Source organism: Onychostoma macrolepis, chromosome 22 (assembly GCF_012432095.1).
Source record: "Onychostoma macrolepis isolate SWU-2019 chromosome 22, ASM1243209v1, whole genome shotgun sequence".
NCBI classification, from domain to species: domain Eukaryota; kingdom Metazoa; phylum Chordata; class Actinopteri; order Cypriniformes; family Cyprinidae; genus Onychostoma; species Onychostoma macrolepis.
In genome coordinates this window covers 34,452,020-34,464,390 of record NC_081176.1, presented here as the reverse complement: position 1 = coordinate 34,464,390, position 12,371 = coordinate 34,452,020, and the positions used below count along the sequence as shown (strand labels likewise).

At 38.4% G+C, this 12,371-nt stretch overlaps 2 protein-coding genes across 3 annotated transcripts in view; one reads left to right on the top strand and one right to left on the bottom strand.

The window, feature by feature from the left end:
* Positions 1 to 12,371, top strand: part of LOC131530792 (GTPase IMAP family member 8-like) — a 96,707-nt gene that overhangs the window by 22,015 nt on the left and 62,321 nt on the right. The window lies entirely within an intron of this gene.
* LOC131530785 (uncharacterized) overlaps positions 1 to 12,371 on the bottom strand; it is a 59,210-nt gene that overhangs the window by 13,440 nt on the left and 33,399 nt on the right. The window contains exons 4-6 of the mRNA XM_058761237.1: positions 6,172 to 6,294; positions 1,227 to 1,535; positions 445 to 753 (exon numbers count right to left, since the gene is read on the bottom strand). Of these exons, the coding sequence (XP_058617220.1) occupies positions 445 to 753; positions 1,227 to 1,535; positions 6,172 to 6,294 (741 nt within the window). The remainder of the gene's footprint in view (positions 1 to 444; positions 754 to 1,226; positions 1,536 to 6,171; positions 6,295 to 12,371) is intronic.

Here is a 12,371-nt window from a genome sequence, read left to right as displayed (position 1 = left end):
TAGAAAAGATATAGCAACTCGAGTCAGACCAGTCTGAAGATCTGGGCTGAGTTTGGAGTCTGTAGAGTTAAAGCTCTAGGAGGAGTTGGCGGCAACGTTTTTAGTAAGAGGACTAATAATAAGTTTAAGTAAGTTGGATTTCTCAAGCCAACATCACTATAATATTTTACAACAAAATGATACATGTTTTTATACACATTCAATATGTGAAATAAAATTATTTATACTTAATTGGTAGGCTATGTTAATGTTCTGATCTTCATTAAATCATAATTTTGAACAAACTGGATAAATTGAGGAAAACACAAAATGAATGTTGTTGCAGTAAACACACTATAATGTGCACCTTTGAGCTGAACAGGTAGAGTAAAACTGTTAATTCAGAGCATCATCACTCTTACACTCGAGTAGATTTATAAAATAAACTGGAAGACAATTACTTACATGGCATGTAAACCCTGAATTTCTTGCACAAGGTCCCTCTGCTGCTGTTGATGGTCTGTAGTTTATAGAGTCCAGTGTGTTGAGCTGTGATGTCTCTGATGGTCAGTGATCCAGTCTCGTTCAGCTCCAGTCTGCCGCTGAATCTCCCACCAGCACCATCATCATATTTCGCTACAGTCTCTCCTCTGATTTCAGCTATGAGACTGTCTTGATCTCCAAACGTCCACAGCATCAGATCATCTCTCTGTATTTCAGTATCAGGCTTTAGAGTGACAGAGTCTCCTTCTACTGATTTCACCTCCACATTTTCTGTCTCAGCAGCACACAGAAACAGAGAAACAAAGGCAGATGTTGTCTTTAGATCAAGTGTGTTCATGTGAACATCAGAGTCTGAAATGACTACATCAGGATCATTCAGATGCTGTTTTATCTGAAATTAAGACGCTTCGCTGTTTTCTTAGAAACTATATTACTGTCTCTGCTTCAGATTTGATCAAAGACAAAACTATAAATCCAAGTGACCTTTATACAGAGTGATGATGTAAATAAAAGCTTAAGGAGATACTTTCTGGGGCAGCAACAGAACTGTGTTTATTTCACAGTCTAGTTCAATGGGAGATTTTAATCATAACTTTAATCACAGATTTCTACAGAACAAACTCTGAATGGGGTCTGAACATTAAACTGATTTTAATCTGAATTACCTGCAGAAGAACAGCATTATGGGTAATGACTCTCAGTGAAGATCTGATACTGATACTATACTGACATGAGCTACTCACCTTTGACAGTGAGGACAAATCTCTGCTTTGAATCTCCACCGCTGGATCTGATGTGTAGTGTATAGAGTCCAGAGTGTTCAGTTCTGCTGTTCCTGATGGTCAGAAATCCAGTCGTCTTGTCCAGCTCCAGTCTGTCTCTGAATCTCTCACCAGCAACATAGTCATATGTAACGATCTCTCCGGTCTCTGTTCTGATGTCAGCTATGCTAGTCTGCTGCTTTTTATCTCCAAACTGCCACTCTATCTCATCATCTTTCTTTATTTCTTTATTAGGCTTCAGAGTGACAGGATCTCCCTCTTTCACTGTCACTGACAGCAGCACATAGAAACAGAGAAATGAGGAGATTATTACTGAGTCTGCAGATGAACATGTCTGTATCATTCAGAGGACTGAGAGGATAGTGTGTGATTCTTCATATGTGCTTCTAATAATCACTTCATCTTCTGGATCACCTTTACCTAAACATTTATTACAATCTGCAATAATATTCCATGCATTAACATGAATTTACAAAAAAAAAAAAAAACTGGTTTTAGTCAAAGGAACAAACTTGTTTTTAAACTGTTCATTCAGGTAAATAATAATATATACCTTCTTCATCATAAAACTAAATACAAACACTGTTATTTACTCGTCGTTATGTTCATCCACATGAACGAGTAGATTTTGATGAATCTTCATGCAGCTCTTGCATCTAACAACAGTTTTAGTGTCCTTCACAGAATGAGATTAAAGAACAGGAGTCCATGTGCTGCAAGTCTTCTGAACTCATACAGCAGCTTTATGTGCAGTTTAACTGTGTGTTTGCTGAAAACCTTGGCTGTAATTCTCAAATAATTAATTATATCATGTTTGTAGCTCATATAACTTTAGTGCTGCATTTCAGAGCTGCAGTGAGCAGAAGATGATCAGTGAATAATTACTCATATTCTGTCGAGTCACATGACACTTATGACAGATGACACTTACTAATACATAAACCAGATTGACAGACATGGTCTCTAAAAACTGTTGTTGTACACAAAAGAGCTGCATAATGTTTATCCAGATATCTTATTTTGTCTTTGACAGAAGAAATAAAGTCATCCACGTCTGCAATGACATGAAGGTGGATAAAAGAGGACATAATTTATATTTAAGAATAAACTACTCCTTCATAGGAATAAATACTAACACTAACTGAGCAGATATGTTGAGATATATTAGCGGAATTATAAACATGAGTGTCATTTACAGTACAAACACTTAGGGATGCATCGATCTGATACTCAGGATCGGTATCGGCTCCGATACTGGCATTTTCTGCAGATCGGGTATCGGTCAGATGAGACTTGGGTAAAGCTGGCTTTATATTCGCACATTCGGACTATTGCATTCACATCGGACATTCAGCGGACATTCGCAAGTAAATATGACATTAAAACAATACTTGTCCATTTTGATCAATTGTGAATAAAATTTAGTAGGTTGACAATGATGTCGCTGATTAGAATTTGCAAAAAATAACTTTATTGCACATATAACTAGAAAGTTATTGAAAGCACAATAACTGAGATTTAAAACTGTTAAAAGAAAAGGCTCAATAAACTAATCGCACAGATTTAATAAGCTACGCATCAATATCTCTTCCTTTGTGCTATGAACTTCTTTATCCAGAGCTGCGCGCTGCTTCAAGCGCGTCATTCTGCACACGTGAAGCGCATACGTGCTTTGTGACTTGGTCGGCATTGCTGGGAATGCCCACATAAACGTCATATCCGCTCATGCCATGGGGGAAAACAAACCGTTCAAATTAATGTACGGAGACCTTGTTAGACGCTTGATCTTTACTTTTTGTTTTTATTTAGATTTATTTTTGCTTGGTGCAATGCTGAAAAGTTGCTGTGTGGCGTTTTGTACCTCTAAGTTAAAAAAAGAAAAAAGAAAATACCTGATCTGAAGATTTATATACTGCCGAATAAACTGACGGAGGTAGCACATCTGAGCGGGTAGCACACAACATCAGAACTCCGACAGCAGTTATTATGGATATACAACGATATCAAGCTTAATATTCATATTTATATGCACTCCAGATAGACTAGACTTACCCTTCAATGACCTGTCATTAGTCCAGTTCTGATGGGCTTTACAGCAACCCTCCTTCACATCAAATAAATGTCACTCCCTGATATTTTGTGATGTAAATGTCATAATCTATTAAAACATTTATTTCATATTATTATATACAATCCCTTACGAAAATTAACAACGGTATTACTATAGTAAATGTAGGCTATAGTAGGCTAACCATGTTTTTTGGGCGTTTTTATTACCAGTTGTAGCCTATAACCACAGTTTTACTACAAATACCATGGTTAAACTATGGTTAGTGTAGCAAAACATGTTTAATTTGTTTTTACCATGGTTTACCTACAGTAACCACGGTTAATTTTCGTAAGGGATATTTTCATGTTATTTTACGGTGTGTATTTGTGAAAATGATTAGGCTATATGTTTAGCACACACCACATAATGCTGTGCATTTCAAGCCACTTTAGTAGACCTTTAATGTTACCTATGTTTTGTCCATGCTAAAATCATTTTAATATATCAATAAAAAGTATGACAGGCTTTTACTCTAGTCTTTATCACTTTATTAAGATTATTAAGCAAAACAAAGCGACAAATGTTTACTTTCACAAGTCACGTATCGTGCTCTGTCGAGCAGCAGAAATGATTTTATGTACACCATTCTGGGTAAACACCACACTTTTCCAATGAGATCGTTTCCCCCCACGCTGACTCAGTCCACACAGCTATGACACGACACCGACCAAGTCTATTGGAGCTTTTCGTATTATAATGCTTTTGCTCAATGAAAGATTATTTACAGCGTTTCTTGTTCTGTCCTCTCAAGGCTATTAATAATCTAATGTATAGCACAGTAATGGAGGCGGCAGCAGCATATGATAGATAGGACTGCTCTGTCATGTGTTGCTGCCTTCATTACTGTGCTATACATTTAAAAGAAATGTATTTTAATTTTGTAGTTTATATTTATAAATAAATACATTTACTTGTTTTCATTAATGTATTTTACAACAATACAAAGAATGTGTAACATTTTACCAGATTTAGTCCTTCACATATTCACTTTTATTTGTTCCCCACTAAATAATGTTATTTCACTAAATGTTTACATTTTATAAAGTTGTGCACTCATGATTTTTCTAGAATAACTTTTACTGCTAAATTATCCACCAATCTAGTTTATAATAGTATTTGTGTCTGGTCACCTGGTCATTTCATGCATTTTCGCTGATCGGATATCTATCTGATTTGTTAAAACGTTTCCATTTACACTCGGCCACATAGTCGCAAAACGTATATTCTCCAATTCCGCCAAATGCAAATTTAACGGAGTTCACGTCAATGAAAGCAATAGATATGCGCTGCATTTTATTAATTATCAGCTCATTTCAAGATCAGAGACCGCAATAGGAGAGGCGGCGTCAGCACTGGAAAGATAGCTTAGTCTCACTACTTTCAATGAAGATGACTGTGTTGAGCGTCTGCGACTTACTTTCAGTTTCATTGCTGAAGACATACTCAGCTACTCGTCCGCGGTGATGCATTTTACAGAGTTTATTGTATAACGTCGGTTTACTAAACTGAAATCAACATAATTTCAACGTTAGGTAAGCAAACCAATTAGATCGATTTTATGTTGAATAGGTGTTGATAAACCAATGCAGCGTAGTCATATCTGACTATATCATGCCATATACACGCTCTCACACATTTATTATTTTTTTACATTTTGGAAGGAGTAAAATTTACATTTTGTTACTTTTATGTTCCTGTTGAGTTTCCTGTTTGCCCTTTTTTGGTCATTTTCCTGTGTTCCCTGATTTAGTTTATTAGTTTCCACCTGTGTTAGTTAATGATCTCGTTTGCTCCTTTGTTTCCTGATCTTTATAAGCCATCAGTTTCGTTGTGTTCTTTGTCCTGACTTAATGTAATGTTATTTCAATGCAATATGTGAGTTGATGATTAAAACCCCTTTACATTTACTCCCTCTTTGTGCACCTTTTTCTTCCAACCACGACGCGTGACACATATGTGGTTTCACCAACCAGATGCATTTACACTTGTCCAGTTTTGTCTGGAATGTGACCCAGACCTCCTCCTGAAGTGGTTTGAGCGATCGGTTTATATTACAAAGCATAACCTGTTATCAGGTGTAAACAGCCCCTATATATTTTTTCATATTTTTCATTAAAATGAAGTTGTCTAGTAGATTGTGTTTAACACACAAAAGAGTGACACAGAAGTATAGAAATTCTACATTGATTTAAAACATAAAATAAAAAAAAATTAATCTGCGCCGGATCGAATTGGCGATACTCACAATTTTCTAGATCGGATCTGAAAAAATGGTTTTGTTGCATCCCTACAAACACTCTCTCCAGATAAATTTCTTGGTTTTCAGTTTAGAGTTTCTGTGTTAATAGTCTATAATGTTTAAATGATCAAGATGAATGAAACCACACACAATGACACAAACACAAACACATGTGAGGAGATATGAAAGACTCGGGCAGCTCAGATAAAACTTCAAAAGAAAGGCCAAAGGACAGCAGGACTATGATTTTTGACTAGTTTCTGCTAAATATCTTAACCTTAAATAGAAGAACAAAACTACATTAACAAACACAAACAGATATAATCAAAGACAGATCTTAAATTCAGCATTTCAAAGACACTGAGATTCAGTAATTATTAATGTAATTCAGCTTAATACTACACAATCACACTTCATTAATTATTGCATCAATAACAAGCAAAACTTGTGGTTGAAGTAGAAATGTTGACTGAAAAATCACACTACATATTTAAACTCTACTGAACCACAATAAAGCTCAATGTTTTTTGTCTTGCTGTATCAACTGTAATACTTACATGTTTGCTTTTGTAGTTCAGAGATCTTGCAGCGATAGTAAATCACACCAGCAGCAGCAGCAGCAGCAACACACAGCAGAACAACAACAATCCCTGCTACAGCACCTGAAGACAGACCTGATTCTGTAATGATAAAGAGAGACAGTCATTAGTGTGAACGTGTCTGATCTATAACAAACACTACAGACATCAGCACTATAACCTGGTGATGATCTGATACTGTACTGATAAAGAGAGAGTCATTAGTGTGAGCGTGTCTGATCTATAACAAACACTACAGACATCAGCACTATAACCTGGTGAAGATCTGATACTGTACTGATAAAGAGAGACAGTCATTAGTGTGAGCGCGTGTCTGATCTATAACAAACACTACAGACATCAGCACTATAACCTGGTGATGATCTGATACTGTACTGATAAAGAGAGAGTCATTAGTGTGAGCGGCGTGTCTGATCTATAACAAACACTACACACATCAGCACTATAACCTGGTGAAGATCTGATACTGTACTGATAAAGAGAGTCATTAGTGTGAACGCGTGTCTGATCTATAACAAACACTACACATCAGCACTATAACCTGGTGAAGATCTGATACTGTACTGATAAAGAGAGAGTCATTAGTGTGAGCGCGTGTCTGATCTATAACAAACACTACACATCAGCACTATAACCTGGTGAAGATCTGATACTGTACTGATAAAGAGAGTCATTAGTGTGACGTGTCTGATCCATAACAAACACTACACACATCAGCACTATAACCTGGTGAAGATCTGATACTGTACTGATAAAGAGAGACAGTCATTAGTGTGAGCGCGTGTCTGATCTATAACAAACACTACACACATCAGCACTATAACCCGGTGAAGATCTGATACTGTACTGATAAAGAGGCGGTCATTAGTGTGGCGTGTCTGATCCATAACAAACACTACACATCAGCACTATAACCTGGTGAAGATCTGATACTGTACTGATAAAGAGAGAGTCATTAGTGTGAACGCGTGTCTGATCCATAACAAACACTACACACATCAGCGCTATAACCTGGTGATGATCTGATACTGTACTGATAAAGAGAGACAGTCATTAGTGTGACGCGTGTCTGATCTATAACAAACACTACACATCAGCACTATAACCTGGTGAAGATCTGATACTGTACTGATAAAGAGAGACGGTCATTAGTGTGGCGTGTCTGATCCATAACAAACACTACAGACATCAGCACTATAACCTGGTGAAGATCTGATACTGTACTGATAAAGAGAGTCATTAGTGTGAACGCGTGTCTGATCTATAACAAACACTACACACATCAGCACTATAACCTGGTGAAGATCTGATACTGTACTGATAAAGAGAGCGGTCATTAGTGTGAAAGCGTGTCTGATCCATAACAAACACTACACACATCAGCACTATAACCTGGTGAAGATCTGATACTGTACTGATAAAGAGAGACGGTCATTAGTGTGAGCGCGTGTCTGATCCATAACAAACACTACAGACATCAGCACTATAACCTGGTGAAGATCTGATACTGTACTGATAAAGAGAGCGGTCATTAGTGTGAGCGTGTGTCTGATCCATAACAAACACTACAGACATCAGCACTATAACCTGGTGAAGATCTGATACTGTACTGATAAAGAGAGGCGGTCATTAGTGTGAGCGCGTGTCTGATCTATAACAAACACTACACACATCAGCGCTATAACCTGGTGATGATCTGATACTGTACTGATAAAGAGAGACAGTCATTAGTGTGAGCAGCGTGTCTGATCTATAACAAACACTACACATCAGCACTATAACCTGGTGAAGATCTGATACTGTACTGATAAAGAGAGCGGTCATTAGTGTGAGCGTGTCTGATCTATAACAAACACTACAGACATCAGCACTATAACCTGAGTGATGATCTGATACTGTACTGATAAAGAGAGACAGTCATTAGTGTGAACAGCGTGTCTGATCTATAACAAACACTACACATCAGCACTATAACCTGAGTGAAGATCTGATACTGTACTGATAAAGAGAGCGGTCATTAGTGTGAGCAGCGTGTCTGATCCATAACAAACACTACACATCAGCACTATAACCTGAGTGAAGATCTGATACTGTACTGATAAAGAGACGGTCATTAGTGTGAGCAGCGTGTCTGATCTATAACAAACACTACACACATCAGCACTATAACCTGGTGAAGATCTGATACTGTACTGATAAAGAGGCGGTCATTAGTGTGAGCGTGTCTGATCTATAACAAACACTACACACATCAGCACTATAACCCGGTGAAGATCTGATACTGTACTGATAAAGAGGCGGTCATTAGTGTGAGCGTGTCTGATCTATAACAAACACTACACACATCAGCACTATAACCTGAGTGAAGATCTGATACTGTACTGATAAAGAGAGCGGTCATTAGTGTGAGCGTGTCTGATCTATAACAAACACTACAGACATCAGCACTATAACCTGAGTGATGATCTGATACTGTACTGATAAAGAGACAGTCATTAGTGTGAACAGCGTGTCTGATCTATAACAAACACTACACACATCAGCACTATAACCTGGTGAAGATCTGATACTGTACTGATAAAGATAGACGGTCATTAGTGTGAGCGTGTCTGATCCATAACAAACACTACACACATCAGCACTATAACCTGGTGAAGATCTGATACTGTACTGATAAAGAGACACGGTCATTAGTGTGAGCGCGTGTCTGATCTATAACAAACACTACACATCAGCACTATAACCTGGTGAAGATCTGATACTGTACTGATAAAGAGGCGGTCATTAGTGTGAGCGTGTCTGATCTATAACAAACACTACACACATCAGCACTATAACCTGGTGAAGATCTGATACTGTACTGATAAAGAGAGACGGTCATTAGTGTGAACGCGTGTCTGATCTATAACAAACACTACACACATCAGCACTATAACCTGGTGAAGATCTGATACTGTACTGATAAAGAGGCGGTCATTAGTGTGAACGTGTGTCTGATCTATAACAAACACTACACACATCAGCACTATAACCCGAGTGAAGATCTGATACTGTACTGATAAAGAGGCGGTCATTAGTGTGAGCGTGTGTCTGATCCATAACAAACACTACACACATCAGCACTATAACCTGGTGAAGATCTGATACTGTACTGATAAAGAGAGTCATTAGTGTGAGCGTGTCTGATCTATGACAAACACTACACACATCAGCACTATAACCTGGTGAAGATCTGATACTGTACTGATAAAGAGAGACGGTCATTAGTGTGAGCGTGTCTGATCTATAACAAACACTACACACATCAGCGCTATAACCTGGTGAAGATCTGATACTGTACTGATAAAGAGGCGGTCATTAGTGTGAGCGTGTCTGATCTATAACAAACACTACACACATCAGCACTATAACCTGGTGAAGACCTGATTCTGTAATGATAAAGAGAGAGTCATTAGTGTGAGCAGCGTGTCTGATCCATAACAAACACTACACACATCAGCACTATAACCTGAGTGAAGATCTGATACTGTACTGATAAAGAGAGCGGTCATTAGTGTGAACGCGTGTCTGATCCATAACAAACACTACACATCAGCACTATAACCTGGTGAAGATCTGATACTGTACTGATAAAGAGAGCGGTCATTAGTGTGAACGCGTGTCTGATCTATAACAAACACTACACACATCAGCGCTATAACCTGGTGAAGATCTGATACTGTACTGATAAAGAGGCGGTCATTAGTGTGAGCGTGTGTCTGATCCATAACAAACACTACACACATCAGCACTATAACCTGGTGAAGATCTGATACTGTACTGATAAAGAGAGTCATTAGTGTGAGCGTGTCTGATCTATAACAAACACTACACACATCAGCGCTATAACCTGGTGAAGATCTGATACTGTACTGATAAAGAGAGCGGTCATTAGTGTGAGCGTGTGTCTGATCCATAACAAACACTACACACATCAGCACTATAACCTGAGTGAAGATGTGATACTGTACTGATAAAGAGAGCGGTCATTAGTGTGAACGTGTGTCTGATCCATAACAAACACTACACACATCAGCACTATAACCTGGTGAAGATCTGATACTGTACTGATAAAGAGACAGTCATTAGTGTGAGCGTGTGTCTGATCTATAACAAACACTACAGACATCAGCACTATAATCTGAGTGAAGATCTGATACTGTACTGATAAAGAGGCGGTCATTAGTGTGAGCGCGTGTCTGATCTATAACAAACACTACAGACATCAGCACTATAACCTGAGTGATGATCTGATACTGTACTGATAAAGAGAGACAGTCATTAGTGTGAACGCGTGTCTGATCTATAACAAACACTACACACATCAGCACTATAACCTGAGTGAAGATCTGATACTGTACTGATAAAGAGAGCGGTCATTAGTGTGAGCGTGTCTGATCCATAACAAACACTACACACATCAGCACTATAACCTGAGTGAAGATCTGATACTGTACTGATAAAGAGGCGGTCATTAGTGTGAACGCTGTGTCTGATCTATAACAAACACTACACACATCAGCACTATAACCCGAGTGAAGATCTGATACTGTACTGATAAAGAGGCGGTCATTAGTGTGAACGCGTGTCTGATCTATAACAAACACTACACACATCAGCACTATAACCTGAGTGAAGATCTGATACTGTACTGATAAAGAGAGGTCATTAGTGTGAACGCGTGTCTGATCTATAACAAACACTACACACATCAGCACTATAACCTGAGTGAAGACCTGATTCTGTAATGATAAAGAGAGTCATTAGTGTGAACGTGTGTCTGATCCATAACAAACACTACACACATCAGCACTATAACCTGAGTGAAGATCTGATACTGTACTGATAAAGAGAGCGGTCATTAGTGTGAACGCGTGTCTGATCCATAACAAACACTACACACATCAGCGCTATAACCTGAGTGAAGATCTGATACTGTACTGATAAAGAGAGGCGGTCATTAGTGTGAGCAGCGTGTCTGATCTATAACAAACACTACACATCAGCGCTATAACCTGGTGAAGATCTGATACTGTACTGATAAAGAGGCGGTCATTAGTGTGAGCGTGTCTGATCCATAACAAACACTACACATCAGCACTATAACCTGGTGAAGATCTGATACTGTACTGATAAAGAGAGAGTCATTAGTGTGAGCAGCGTGTCTGATCTATAACAAACACTACACACATCAGCGCTATAACCTGGTGAAGATCTGATACTGTACTGATAAAGAGGCGGTCATTAGTGTGAGCGTGTCTGATCCATAACAAACACTACACACATCAGCGCTATAACCTGGTGAAGATCTGATACTGTACTGATAAAGAGAGAGTCATTAGTGTGAACGCGTGTCTGATCCATAACAAACACTACACACATCAGCACTATAACCTGAGTGAAGATCTGATACTGTACTGATAAAGAGGCGGTCATTAGTGTGAACGTGTGTCTGATCTATAACAAACACTACACACATCAGCACTATAACCTGAGTGAAGATCTGATACTGTACTGATAAAGAGAGTCATTAGTGTGAACGTGTGTCTGATCCATAACAAACACTACACACATCAGCACTATAATCTGGTGAAGATCTGATACTGTACTGATAAAGAGACACGGTCATTAGTGTGAACGCGTGTCTGATCTATAACAAACACTACACACATCAGCACTATAACCTGAGTGAAGACCTGATTCTGTAATGATAAAGAGAGAGTCATTAGTGTGAACGTGTGTCTGATCCATAACAAACACTACACACATCAGCACTATAACCTGAGTGAAGATCTGATACTGTACTGATAAAGAGAGCGGTCATTAGTGTGAACGCGTGTCTGATCCATAACAAACACTACACACATCAGCGCTATAACCTGAGTGAAGATCTGATACTGTACTGATAAAGAGAGACGGTCATTAGTGTGAGCGTGTCTGATCTATAACAAACACTACACACATCAGCGCTATAACCTGGTGAAGATCTGATACTGTACTGATAAAGAGAGACGGTCATTAGTGTGAACGTGTGTCTGATCCATAACAAACACTACACACATCAGCACTATAACCTGAGTGAAGATCTGATACTGTACTGATAAAGAGAGAGTCATTAG